Below are 14,898 nucleotides of genomic sequence, written 5' to 3' on the forward strand. Positions count from 1 at the left end.
TTTGTATGTTACTGTGCAGGATCAGAGTCTAGGCACTATTTATACTGCAGCATATTCAGCACCAGATTGTGAAGCCTTAATACTGAAACAGTGGCATGATTTTAACGTTTTTGTTCTCTTTATGCCCTGTTTTAGGCATTTGATGTCAAGCAATAGCTACTTCTCTTTGGCAGCCTTTCTAAAAGAGTTTTGACCATCAAATATCAAACAGTCTATTCCAGAAAATTAAGTGATGCGGTGTCTGTTAATTTGGCTGCGTGTAGCAATGGAATGTATTGAACTTCATCCCAATTTGGTTCTTCTCAATTTTGTTGTTTTTGAAATGTCAAATATAGCAAGTTTTTGTTCCAGTTTTATTCAGAAGTGGGTGAAAATAATTATTGGAGCATTATCATTTTACTGATCTCTTCTCAGAATCTTGGTATTGCTCATCATAACTGGGATGCTTTCAGCCTTTCCTGGTAGTGGTACAAACTTGATTAGCTCCTGTTGCATGGAATAAGGAGAGCTGTGGCTTCCATTTCAGATCAGTCTGTCTCTGATTAGTAGAGGCAGGAAGCAAAACCGGTCTTGGGGCACCAGAAATCGCCCGTGCTTGCATACAAGAATTTTTTCAGCTTGCTTTTTCTTTTTCTCCTTCATAAATTCAGGATGCGTTGTAGGTGGACTGTTTTCCTCCTTCCTTCCTTCCCAAAAACAAGAGCCTTATAACTTTGGAAACACTTACCTTTTTATCTTTGTGTTCTCTCCTGGTAGTCTGTAAGGAATTCCATATCACCCAAAACAGCTCTCCTGTTAGTTTTGTGATCTTAACTATATTGGTTTTCTTTCCTACTTGGAAAGAGATGTGTTTATATCTGCAGTCGTGGGCACTATGAACAAGTCACTGAATTAATGATGCAAATGACAGATTAATGGAGACCACTCCATTTATCAGAAGACTCACTTGCAGCCCTTTCTCAATGGAAGAGGGCTGCTCCCGAATGTTCCCCGCTTCCGTGATCAGTGCTCATGGGGCACACGTGACCAATGTTTTTTGCAATTACAGGAGTGCCATTGCAGGGAGCATGTGTGCCCTGTTACGGGGCTCGTGGATGTATATCGCTAGAAGTGGGCGGGGATAGGGAGATTGGGTACGGGACAGAGTTTTTTTTTTAAGACTTGTCGTGAGGGATGCACATGAGCGCAGACGTACAGCAACACATGGGAGGGATATGAACTTTGTCTAATATGTGCTCCTGTGCAGAAGTATGTTTGCATTAAAAACAACAAAAACAAGCACAGTTGGTGGTCAAGTGCTTTGGCTGATGGGCGGTATAAAAATGTAATAAATAAAACGTGGTGAAAATGGTGGACAGGTCCACTCCCACATACCTCTGACACCCATACACACACCCCTCACAGTTGATTGGCTTTTCGCTAAGCCTGGAACTCACGGCGAACAGCAACGACCTCACTAAAGGGAGACACAGCAAACATTCTTTGGAATGGATGCGAGAGAGCCGGTAAAACAGGGATATTCTGGGTAAACTGAGATGTGGAGCCGAGATCACCACGAGAGCAGTTGAATGTCATGTGGCCTGTTAGTGATGACTGTGACACATTCCTGCAATAAACAGCTGGTGTAGACTCCCCCCGCACAATAGTGTTGAAAATGAATTCTTATTTAGTCTGGGCTATTTCTGCATGTGCTTATGGTGTGTTATGGACTATAAAAATATTTTTCTCATGGTCCCAAAATCCAATAAATCACATTGCCATGTGTATTACCTTCTGTGCAAGACTTTGCTGCTGGTTGCAATTGCCTATTCTGGATTCACATCTAGTACCCCTCATATCTGGGAGTAAACTAACCAAGAGATATTCATGCCATAAATTGCACCATACTTGGGATATAATTGTGTGTTGATTTTACTAATACTGCTACATATTTATTTAGTGCCAATACCAGTGAGATAGGGGCCTCTGATTCCCTATATAAGGGTTCATGGGGAAGGGCCACAGCTCAGTGATAGAGTACATGCTTTGCATATAGAAGGTCCGGAGTTCAACCCCCGGCATGTCCAAGTAGGGCTTAGAAAGACTCCTGTTTGACATCCGGGAGAGCCACTGCTGGTCACTGTAGAGAATACTGAGCTAGATGGACCAATGATCTGACTTTGTATAAGATGGTTTCCTATTTCCCTTTTCCAGCTCAAAACCAGATTTATACTTTCTGAAAAGATTTGTAAGTTGTGAAATTAGAGTTGTTTCTTGACTGAAGCTTCTTAACTTTAGACTTTCCAGACTTGACAGGACAAGAGAGATGGGTGGGGCTATGACTCTGTAACCAATTATCAGGGGAACATGCCAGTATTATAGTCCCTCAAGTGCCCTGAACAAATAATCTGATGACTTAGTAAATGTCAAATATATGTTCATGTGTTTGTTTATTCTGTTCTTTTCAGGTATAATCAAACTTGGGAAGTGGAATCCTCTTCCACTCAGTTATGTGACAGATGCGCCCGATGCGACAGTAGCCGATATGTTACAGGATGTCTATCATGTTGTGACACTGAAAATTCAATTACAAAGGTGGGTATTTCAGAACATCTGCCCTCCTTTAGTCTGTGAGCTGCTCTGTCGATCATAGCATTACTACCGAGATTAGCACATCCTGTCTTCATTAATTTCTGAGCTTTTGCTGAAATGGAAAGGAAAATACAGTAAGAATGCTTCACCTGGCAGCTCTTCTTGGCCAGTATTCTGTTTCAACATGATGTTTCAACATGAAGCACAGTCATTAAAGATCTTTTAAAAATAACTTTCCACAGCCCCCAATTTAATAGTTCCTCAAGGCCTGATTAAATGCTTAACTTAATATATTTGAAAAATAAACCTCGTTGCTGTTTCAAGGATTTAGTGAGAAATTCAGAGCTAAGATTTGGACTCTAAGGTTCTAGTCCTTATGTTGCCTTTTGCTGATGCACAGAGGCTAGTGTCAGCTAGCAGTAGGCAATATGAAAAGTAACTGCTCCAGTTTAGGCTGCAGCCTTGCATTCAGTTACTTGTGCTTTAAATCCTATTGGGTTCAGGATTGTAGCTAGAGGAAATGGTTACACTATGGGAAGGAAGATTCACATTCAAAACTTGAAAGACCCAAGCATGGGACGCTAACTTATGTCTGATTTCACAGAGCTTTCTCGCTCTTGCATGTAAAGAGCAGCTATCCTTGCAGGTGATGCTTTCCATCTGTTTAATCTCCTGTTCTCTGTTTTCACAGTTGTTCAAAGCTGGAAGACTTGCCAGCTGAGCAGTGGAACCATGCCACAGTCCGCAATGCCTTAAAGGAGTTACTCAAAGAGATGAATCAGAGCACATTAGCCAAAGAATGCCCTCTCTCCCAGGTCAGTGCTTCTATCAGTGGCTGAGGCATTCAACTATATGAAATCCTAAAGTTGTAATATGGTTGTATACAAATTAAATTGGGTGGGGTGAGGGAGTGACATCTTAGAAAGGGGGAAATGCAGTTGCAGGAACTATGAGGGCAAGACTATAGGCAGGTATGGTGGAGGGATGACAAGAGAATAAGCTGAAAGGATAATTGCTCTCCCTAGTGTTCTTTGGACACCATCCCATGTTTGGATCTGAGGCATGTGTGGCTGGTTTTCTCTTCTACCTTTCTTCCTACTTGTTGTGTTCTTGGTTAGCCTGTAGGTACATGCTGTTTGCATTGGGTGAAGTTATCAATGCAAGGTATAAACTATCAAGATAACTATGCAGGATATAAAATCTCAAAATAATTGGAAACTATTACCTGTGAGTATCACAAAATCAATAAAATGTCACACTGCTAACCTATTAAAATCAAAACCCAAGTGTGTTGTCGGTAATATACTATGTTCTGATTTGCCAAGCTTAAATACATGCTTGTTTTTATTGTGAACTATTGGCAGTATTTATAGAATTAGCAAATTAAGGGAGTCCATTGTTTTGAGATTTTGGATCCTTTCTCCTTGAATGTAATACAAAATGTATAGATGGCATTCTCCTTTAAAGCAACTTTTTCTTCATGTCTTCTTTGGTGTTGCAGCAAAGGTAACACAAGCAGGGATGGCAGTGGAATTTGAAGATTGTTGAGCATTGTGGGACTACTTGGACCAATGCTTCTCGAGCGATGGGTCCTGATGGGTTCCTGAGTGAAATAAACTTACTTATTTAAGTTTATTTAAGCCATGATGGCTTATTTAAATAGCTGCAAGTGCCAAGTTGGGTTTTCCTGATCACCGTCTGGACACAGTTTGTTGTGTTTTCTGAACCCAGGTGGCTTGGTAGAGGGGGAAACAATCCAGTTGTAGGGCTATTGAGGGTTGTTTAACCCTCAAATAACCCCTGCCGCCCAGGTTCAGATGACATGTCAGACAATGGCATTCCCTCTTGCAAGGGTTGAATATTCAAAATGGACACTGGCACATGCCGCAACTCACCATGGCTTAAATAACAATTGAAAGAACACACATAGGGCCGGTTTGCACGATTACTGCTGACCACCTTGGCTTAAATAAGTCATGGAGGGCTGCAGTGATTGTGTGAATGAGCACTATGTGTGATATCTTTTCAATTGTGCTCCTTTAATACAAGAAGGGAAACCACAGAAGAATGCTTGAAATTGCAAGGGAAAGCATGAGCAATATAAGTGACTTGAATCCTTCATTTTATTGTTTTTGTTTAAAATCTTCCCTAAAGTTTGTAATGCAATACTCTGATATGCTAAGAATATCTTACAGCAAGAAATCTTTAGCCATTTTAGGGGCAACATTTTTATTGAAATAATGGTTATATATGAACTGTGGAATTCATTTTTAAATGATAGAAGCAAGTGTTAAGTTTGGTATTTTCATGGTGAAATTTCATAATGAAACTGAATATACTAACTCGAGACCTGTTTTTAATTCTCATATTTAAATTCTTAATTCCTTTGATAATGTCACAAAGGTTACCAGAGTGCACTGCTTTTGCGACAAAACACTTCAGTTTTAACCAGTATTTCCTGTATCATTAGACTTTTGCTCTCTATTTGAGGTTTTGATCACAGCCAAAAATGTCTTCTAAAAATGTACTGGAATCTATTAGCTAGTTAAAGATTTCTCAGATACCATCATATACCATAAACTATATATGTAAATGTTCACCTTTTCATGGGCTTGGCTGCTACAAGGGTTGTCAGATTCCCTTATTTTAAGAGATGCCCTTTATTTTAAAGGCCTGTCCTCCATTCTAAAAAATCTCTGGCCTATGGCTAATAATGGGTATTCCTTATTATCCAGGGTGACCATATGGAAAGGAGGACAGGACTTCTGTACCTTTATTGAAAAGGGAATTTCAGCAGGTGTCATTTGTATGCACACAGCACCTGGTGAAATCCTCTCTTCATCACAACAGTTAAAGCTGCAGGAGCCCTGCCCTCTTTTGTAGGTGGTCATGCTAGACAGGGCTCCTGCAGCTTTAACTGTTGTGATGAAGTGGGAATTTCACCAGGTGCTGCGTGCATACAAGTGACACCTGCTGAATTTCCCTTTTCAATGCAACTGTTAAAGATACAGAAGCCCTGTCCTCCTTTTCATATGGTCACCCCATTATTATCACACCACCATTGACCATAATGTTCCATAGAGCTGAAAAGAGTTCCTTATATTTAAAACCTTGACTGGGTATATTCCTTCACTGGGAGAAATAGGGGCCAGACCTTGGGAGAAGAGCTATAGTCCAGCAGTAGAGAAGATGCTTTGCATGCAAGGTCCCAGGTTCAGTCCTCGACATCATGTTGGGCTGAGGAACACTAACATCCTGGACAGTTGCTGCCAGTCAGTGTTGCGTAGACAATACCGAGCTAGATGGATCAATGACCTGACATGATATAAGGCAGCTTCTTGTGTTCAAAGGTAACTGAGTGATAGTTCTTCCCAACAGTCTGAGAGTGTGTTATACCAGCCACTGGGACCATGAGGGAATAGGCTTCGGCCCTCTACCTGAGTCATATCCCCAAGCGTACCTCTTTCATTTCCTTTGGTATAGGATAGCGTTTGTTATTTGCTGCTATACAGGTATTTGGGGATAATTTGTAGTAAAGGCAAAACCTGTTATCTCATCCTGATACTGGGTGGCATATCCTCCTCTACGAAGACATTGTGGAAGCATTATGTCTCTGTGCATAGAACACACAGAGGCAGAGTATCCCCCCATATCTCTCTCCCTCTCTCCACGCACACACACACTCCAGCCATCATAATGACTGGAGTTTTGCTACTGTAGAATAAAAAACTCTCACTCTATTTGTGTGTGAGCCTTATGAGCATTCTTGAAATAGTTTCGTTAGTTGGGTTTCCCTATGAATCTTGAGATACTATGAGAATAGAAATAATGTAATATAACACTATATGTTATATTGGAGATTTCCACTCCGCTTGTTATGGATTCTTTGATCTTAGTTTTGTAACATAAGCTTGATGGCAGCATTTTTATACTTCTAAGTATATCCGTCATCACTTTCTAACCAAGTGATGTCCTGCCACTTTTTCATGCCCTACCACTGTAACACTGTCCATGTGAAGATTGTGAGTATGATACCTTTACATCTGGATTTGCTTCTAAAAAGATGGTAACTTTCTCCTGTAACTTCCTCTAGGATCATATTAGCTAGTAGTGTATGTACACACTCTTGCACACACTCTCACTCATAGTATTTATTTATTTATTTATTACATTTATATACTTCCCCATAGCTGAAGCTCTATGGGCGGTTTACAACAGTTAAAAATGGTAAACATTAAAAAGTATACAAAATTTTAAAAAACATCAGAAACATTAAAACAACAGTATAAAAACAACAGTATCCATTTAAAAACAATTCTGGGGTCCATTAAAAACAAAGTTAACATTGTTAAATGCTGTTAAAATGCCTGGGAGAAGAGAAAAGTCTTGACCTGGTGCTGAAAAGATAGCAATGTTGGCACCAGGCGAGCCTCATCGGGGAGATCATTCCATAGTCGGGGGGCCACCACCGAGAAGGCCCTCTCCCTTGTTGCCATTCTCTGAGCTTCCTTTGGAGTAGGCACTCGGAGGAGGACCTTAGATGTTAAGCACAGTGTACGGGTAGGTTCATGTCGGGAGAGGCGTTCCATCAGGTATTGTGGTCCCAAGCCATGTAGGGCTTTATAGGTTAAAACCAGCAACTTGAATTGGGCTCGGAAACATATAGGACTGAGCATTGTTGTCTGGCAACTCCTTTCTATCTGCCTTGAGTTCTAGTACTACATGCAGCATGCTCTGTCTCCAGCGCAGAGGTTGCTGCAGAAAATGGATAAAATTACTGAAAAGTGATAGTAGATTGATACTGGGATTTAATAAGAAATGTGATGCATTTGTCTTCCCTGGCCCTCATTATTTGTTTTCTCATCTAGAATATTCTTGTATTCTATTTTGCCTGTCATGGGTATACATTCTTTTTTCAGTATTTCATTGAGAAGAGAGCCGTGCTTTTGTTATAATTGGTTTAGCCTCTCTGTGCTATATTGAAACCATTTGAGCATCCAGTGGTTCACTCGAAGACTTGCTCCCGTCTTCTCTTCTCTATTAATATCCACTTAGTGTGGATAAATGTCAAGAACACAGGAACAACTCTCTACATTCATAGTGGTGACGCTGCATTTGTCATGGAATTCATTGCAAGAGAGGGTAACAGCCCTAAACATGTTTGCTTAAAAACTAGTGGCAGGTTACTTAGAGGCATAAACACTACTCTGGAGTTTAGTCAAGAAATGAAAATGGTACAGAAATAGAAGACATTTCCCCCCACTAGAATTAACTATTTAAATATGTGGTTTTAATGTAAGGCAGGACTTTAAATGTAAGGCCTCATTTAACACAGTCACAACTTTCATGGGATATTTGGGCATCTACACCTTTCCTATCCTGCAAATCTTACTATTTTTTTTTTTTAGTACACTGTGTCCATGTGCTTCAGAATTATTCTGAGGAATCTCTGCTGTCGTTAGGGATATGTAAGATGGATATACTTGTCTGACCACCTCCTAGATTGTCAATTATACTATCTTGAAAAACCTATCAGATAAATGTATAATTTCTCACCAAAAACAGTGTGCCCAACAGATTCATGATGAGAATTGCACATAGTCTTTCCACCCAAGTAGTTTTACCTTGGCGCACACATAAGATTTATGTACACAAATGGCAGTTTTTCAGGGCAGTGGGGTGGGTGGGTGGGAGAAAGCAGAAGCAAGATAAGGTACTGCAATCCACTCAACACACACACAAGATAGATGAAGTCTGAGTTAGAATTTAATGTTATGTTTCTGTTGAGTCACATTTCTGTAGAGTATTGAATTTGAACCCTTAATAATTCAGGATGCAGTTGTGGTTACACTAGCTCCTAGATGTTTTTGATGTAGACATGGTAGGTCAGCTGCACGTTGAATCAATGTCATATCAGCACAATATGTAGCAAAGAAGCAGTGCAGTGAAGGTAAACTCCATCCTGTGCATCTAAGCACACTGCGACAGGGTTAATACGTGTAAGAAAAGCAACAATGATAGCTCCCTTTCCGTTTTGCAATTTTGGATCTCCTCCCATCTTCTTTGTTGTGGCTCATGTAGTGCAAGAATCCGGATGTTTTAGATAAGCTGTCTGCTGCCATCATCTGACTCTGCTTCTAATACAATCCCTTCTCCCAAATCAGTTTTAAGAAAATATTGTGGCAAATGTGAAATGTCATTACAACCCTCTTGTGATTAATATATTATTGACAGCAGCAAATTGCAGAGTTGTCTCCTAGGAGTGAAACTGCAGAGTAAATGCTGCTGTTTATTAATGTGCTCACAATGCATCAAGTATTCCTCTGTAGAGAAGCGAAAGGAGGCAGCACTGGGAGTCTGTTTCCCACCAGTGACAGTTCTCTATCTCTTGTTCCAGTTCAGGAGTTTTACTTCCAGTTCAGAAGGGGATTCAGATGACCATTAATCATTTAGTTTGATTTAAAATCCCCCCTCCTCGTATTCTCTATTTTGGTTGCTCTTGGTATTATGTGTGTGTGTGTGTGTAAAATACCAAGAGCAATATCTATCTATCGATGTAAAATGTTGGAGATGAAAAACATTTTAACGAAGGGCTGAGGGTGGGTCAGCAGTGGAATTATATTATGAAACCCATCTCTCTTGAATGAAATACTGTTTAAATTATTTCTACATTTTTCACATGTCTTTCATTCTCCTCAATTTTCTGTTTCTTGTTGAGTTTTCTTTAATTTAACACATCATTATATTATTTGCATGAACTGAATATCAATATAAGCCTATTTTTTCTTGTCCTGCTCCCTATAAATTAGTTCCACTTCCAGCCAATCCTGCTTCTTCTCTCCTACTCTGCCAGTTTTAACTCCAGCCCTACCATATGTTCATATATCCTTTATACACCTGGATCAGCTTCTGAAAATATTCTTCACTTTTCTGGGAAAGGATGTACATTTGAGAGGTGTGTAAATATGTGCACTCATCTGTCTGTGTATTTGAAGTTCATATATAATAAGAATATCAATTCCATACTAATACGTTTGCCTTTTAAGAACAGCATGGCATCAATTGAAACTCTTTAGCTTGCTTTGAGATGATTAAACACCATTGCTACAGGAACATTGAGGCATAAAGCTTGGAGAGCTTTGTTCCAAGTTGCTCTGGCCAAGGAGTGAGCTAGATGTGATGGCAGCAGTAACATTTTTTTGTTCACATGTCCGTGTCACTCATATATAAAGGGGAGGCTGGGTATATGGGTTTGCCTGAGAGCTGTCCACTTTTGGGAGCCCAGACTTTACCAGAAGCAGGCAGCTCTCAGGAGAAGCAGGAGGCTGCGGGACTTAAGTGGGACGTGCGGCATCCCATCCAGGGACTTGTGTGCCATGGATCATGAGGGTAGGTGGGTGATCGCGATGGTGGGCAGGCGATCGCGGTAGTGGAGAGGACACAACTGCTCACCATTCCAGTGCATGCTGGGAGTTGTAGGCCCTTTGCCCGCTGTGGAGTCCTAGGGCTATGGACTTTATGGTGATTTGTTGTAAAATAGCTGCCAAGGCTTCAAAAATCCAAAGCTGAGGCTTGCACAGCCCTACTGGAGAATTTTCCCAAAATGGAATTCATCCCTCTGCCTGAAAGAGGTTCTGCTCCCCTGGATTATAGGAAAGTAGAGATGGGGTCGGGTACCTGTCTTCATCTGCATGCTCATTTTGATGATAGTATTAGATTCCCCTGCTCCAGCTTTATATGTGAGTAGGGGCAGACATGTAATGAACACACACATATAGTCTAGTTTGAGTCAGCAGTCTACACAGGCAGGTAGTGGCTTGGAAGAACTCAATGTGCATGGCTGTGAGGCAGCGATAGTTCAATCAATCTATTGATTCAGTCAACAGACCTTGCAGTAAAATATATACAACAGGAAACATGCACGAATAACGTTCAAAAACATAAATTCGCATTATGGGAGTAAAGTCATTCTACGATAGAGGCAAAGCATGCCATGTGGCAACTCTGTGAGGCCATAGTAATGTGATTTAGCAAGGTCATTGTGAAAGACTTGTATTTGTCCTCTCTGAAAAACAAGGCCACGATAGCCACAGGTTATTTGAATCCCCAAGCTTGCTTACTTGCCACTTGGATCTGCTGCTTCCATGCGAACCAAGCCCCATTGAAGGGTTCTGACATACAAGAGTGGACACTTTGTGGTGCTCCAGATGTTTTGCCCTACAACTCCACCATCTCTCATTGCTTATGCTATCTAGGGCTAATGGGAGTTATAGGTCAAAACATCTGGAAAGCCACAAGTTGTATACCCCTGCTCTCGTAGAATAAGTATGAACCTGTTTCTCACTTTCGTACCCACACTGCAGCTTTTTGTAGGATTACTTCTTTCCTGAAATCTTAAGGTTTTTCTGTGAATTGCACAAATAGATGTCACTTCCTAAATATAATATTGTGGAAAGCAATCTATTTTATGTAGTTGTAAAGAGTTACTACTATTAAATCCAGCTTTGCAAAGTATTCAGATGATACAAAGATTCTCCCATGGAATGTTTGCTCAAAGCATTTTGTTTTTATATTTCTTTGTTCTGTAGTAAGAAAGAAGACAGTCTTTCAGATACACTATTTAAAACTTTAAAGGTCAACATCAGTACTTCATTTATTTAAGAAATTTCTTTCCCGATTTTCATTATAAAATAATCCCAACACAGGGTACAAGCAATAAAACACCATAAAATAATACAACATTGACCAAAAAACATAAACAGGGAGGAACAGTAACAGATTAATAGCTTATACAATGCAGCAAAAGGCAAGATACAAAAATTCAGCCTGGGTAAACAAATAGGTCTTTAGCTGGTAGTGAAAGCTTGTAAGACTTGGCGTCACCTGTATATGAGGGGGGAGGGAGTTCCACAATCAGACTGCTCATACCAAGAATGCCCTCTCTCGGGTGTATAAAATAGTTTTTCAGCCCCCCAAAAGACCCCGAGGCAACTCTGAATTGTGCCCAGGCTGAATTGTGACTGCTGCGTGTGGCCAGTGGCCTGCATTTCCTTTGGTGGGCAATGAGTCGTGTTGGCCTGTTGTGTAGGGTATTAAGAGCTTCACAGCAAACCAAGTGTGAAGGGCATTTCTAATAAGTTATGAGAAGCGTTCTCTAGAGGGATCAATGACCTGGTCTTCCAACTATGAATGTACAGGGGAAACAGGATCTATGGGTCCCTCAAGGTCCACTGTTGCTGAAGGTCCTAGTGTAGTTTATTATTGTTAATTATTAATATTTATTTATATAGCGCCATCAAGTTTTCTGTTTCTTGTCTTCATCTATGGAGTCATCCTGGATCGAGTCTGGGTTGGGCGTGACACATGGTACAAGAGGGAGAGAGGTTCAAACTTACTTCTGTGCTGTTTTTCCACACCAATCCCCCAAAGCCACTATTTTTTCATGATTGGAGAAAGGATTGGGGACTCCACTTGCTTTTGAGATATTCAATTGCAGAACTCAACCATTGACTGAATTGTAAATCTAGTTCTTCCACCACTGTCCCCCATGAGTTAAGGCTAAAGTTTTCTGATTTTGCAGAAACTTCAAATGGCTATCATACTGTTCTTTTTGAGAATGTGCCCTAGCATTTGAATTTTTTTTATATGTAAGACATAATGTGTTTTAGATTAACAGGAGAGGGTTTTTTTATGATTGAAGGCTACCTTAAACTCTGGAAGAATTAAAATTAATAAAAATATACTACATGAAAGCAGAGGAGTAGCAAAATTTCAGAGCTGTTTATCATTCTATATCCTGTGCTGGTGTGTTTTGTGCTAGGCGGTAAAAAGGTTTTGGCATCCAGTGTCTGTTTCCAGTGGCCCAAAATATTTTTAAAGTATTTAAATATTTGTTTTCAGATCCACATGCATGTTTGATACTATTTTTAGTTTCATCTGCCCAGAGCAGCATTGTAATTTGTCTCCTGTGTGGATTTTCACACAACGATTAATGGCACGTTTCTTTAAATTATATTAATTTAACTTATTTGCCTAACTGTTGTTCTGCAGCAAGTAGCACGAATGTTCCCAGATTCTTGGCTGTGTGGTCCTTGTTGCAGTTGGAAGCAGAACAGAAACATCTGAAAAGCATTATTTGGATTATGCATGCTGGAGCATCTAATCTTACCTTTAGGATCTGGTTCCTAAATCACAATTCTTCTCACCCTTTGTATTCCCTAACGTGACACTGCTTCTAGTTATGCTTTCAGTAAGAGGATTCTTTTGATAATACCCAGTATAAATTAAAGTGACAAGTGGATGTGAACTGGAGACATAAGTCTTTTCCACATAATTAATAATGAAAGTAATCATATCTAGCGATACGAAACGGGAGATAAAGCCAGTTTTGAGACCAACCCAGTAGGAGGGTTTTTTGTTTTGTTTTTATTTTGTTTAAGAATGAACAGTTGATGAGTCTGCACTTGTATATCACTTTGTTTAGTAAAGTTTTTTTGGTTTGTTCTTTTTAGAAATACTTTTTCTCTCTCTGCTTTCAGAGTATGATATCATCCATTGTAAACAGCACATACTATGCCAATGTGTCAGCAACCAAGTGCCAAGAGTTTGGGAGATGGTATAAAAAGTACAAGAAGATTAAAGGTAAATTTATTTTATTTATTTTATTTTATTTATTTATTTATTACATTTTTATACCACCCAATAGCCAAAGCTCCCTGGCCGGTTCACATAAATTAAAACCGCAAAGAGCATAATTTGAGTTGTTATTCATTGCCAAGCCAGTGAACAGATCTCGAACGCTTTTAAATTCGTTGTTCTATAATGATCCTGTAACACTTTAATAAGGGTGATTTGTATACAGCATCAATATTTTTCCAGATACAAAGGTTTTCTTTGGTTTAAGCAGGCACTGTGTGAACTTGAACAATTTTTTAAGTGTTGTGTCTCAAGGTAAAAACGGGAATATTTATAAGTGCTGTTTATATATGCACTCAGCTTAAAGAGAATCAAAGTACAGCTTCAAGGCCGTTATGTGAATCACTTCTACTTGTAAGAGGAAAGGGGACGGTTTTCCTATTGCATTGGATTGTGGTGTAAGAGCACCTTCAAATGTACTAGAAAGCCTTTCCTGTGGTGTTCTCAGAGATGCCATTGCAACCACCAAGTATTTCTAGCATATTATGTGCTTCCACTTTCTTCCTTTCTTAGCATTCCGTTTTTAAAGCTTTCTCCCTGCCCTCTTTTTTGAGTTAGTAAATTTACAGTTAAAGTGTAGAATGCAGTAAAAGCAGAATGAGACCTTGATTGCAATCGAGAGGTCAAGGATCTACACCCGAAGAGTTTTCTGGATACCCGTGTGTGTGCTGTTAAATAGATTCAGCCTGTTCATAGCTGTTCAAAAGTGTGTATGCGTGTGTATGTGTATGCTTGAGGAGGAAGGTAAGGTTAAGGTATGTGTGAAGTAAACACAAGCTGCTCTAAAATGGTTCAAGTGGTGTTGATTCATCAGCTAAACAAGTGGGAGGGAAAACAACAATGAAAAAAACCCCACCACCACAGGTATAGTTGTGCATGAAATATAAACAGATTCAGAACTTTATTATTGTCATCTAAAACCATCTCGAAGGGATGATTTTCGTACTTTTAATTCCATATTTTCTCAATTTCTTATGATTTTCATTTCCACTTCATAACCTAATGTTTATAAATGAGAATTTATTTCATATGTGAGATCAGTGATTGTTTGTAAACTTCAGTCTCAAAGCATTCCTTCATGTTTAAAAAAGAGGGTAGAGGTTTTGTGAATCTGGTCAGCAAGATTAGGAAGAATTCAGGGTCAATCCAGCTGAGGCAGCTAGTGATGTCAGTGGGAGTAACACATGCACCTAAACTCTAAAGCTTTGGCTATTTGAAACTAAAAGCATTTTTTTCCTAATTTACTATTGCAAATAGAAAGTAGAGGATGGTTTCAAAATTATTTTATTGGCATTGCAGTTGAACATAATCTGCTGTGTGAAATGTGTTTCTTATTTATCCACTAATGTCTCGTTTAATAAAGCAGTGGGAACTAACTGGTTCCTTCTTAATCAAAACCATGATTTCCTAAACATAAGCTATGTGATTCTGTTACAAGTTGCCACATATAGATCTCTTTGGTCAACCTTTCCCCCCTCCCACTCTATTGAAATAAACAAACAGTAAAATAATTATACATACTGGAAGATCAAAGTAAATATGACTAATGCACAGCAAAAAATTTAAAAACCTTCTCGAAGAAGAAAAGCATTAGGTTGCAGAACGTATACTTAACATTTAAACAAATATAAG

General features: G+C 39.5%; 1 protein-coding gene across 4 annotated transcripts in view; it reads left to right on the forward strand.

The window, feature by feature from the left end:
* SATB2 (SATB homeobox 2) overlaps positions 1-14,898 on the forward strand; it is a 207,878-nt gene that overhangs the window by 50,629 nt on the left and 142,351 nt on the right. For all 4 annotated transcript variants that reach the window (XM_063116205.1, XM_063116206.1, XM_063116203.1 and 1 more), the window contains exons 4-6: positions 2,448-2,574; positions 3,263-3,386; positions 13,110-13,212. In XM_063116205.1, the coding sequence (XP_062972275.1) occupies positions 2,448-2,574; positions 3,263-3,386; positions 13,110-13,212 (354 nt within the window). The remainder of the gene's footprint in view (positions 1-2,447; positions 2,575-3,262; positions 3,387-13,109; positions 13,213-14,898) is intronic.

The sequence above is a fragment of the Elgaria multicarinata genome, chromosome 2 (assembly GCF_023053635.1).
Source record: "Elgaria multicarinata webbii isolate HBS135686 ecotype San Diego chromosome 2, rElgMul1.1.pri, whole genome shotgun sequence".
Classification (NCBI taxonomy): domain Eukaryota; kingdom Metazoa; phylum Chordata; class Lepidosauria; order Squamata; family Anguidae; genus Elgaria; species Elgaria multicarinata.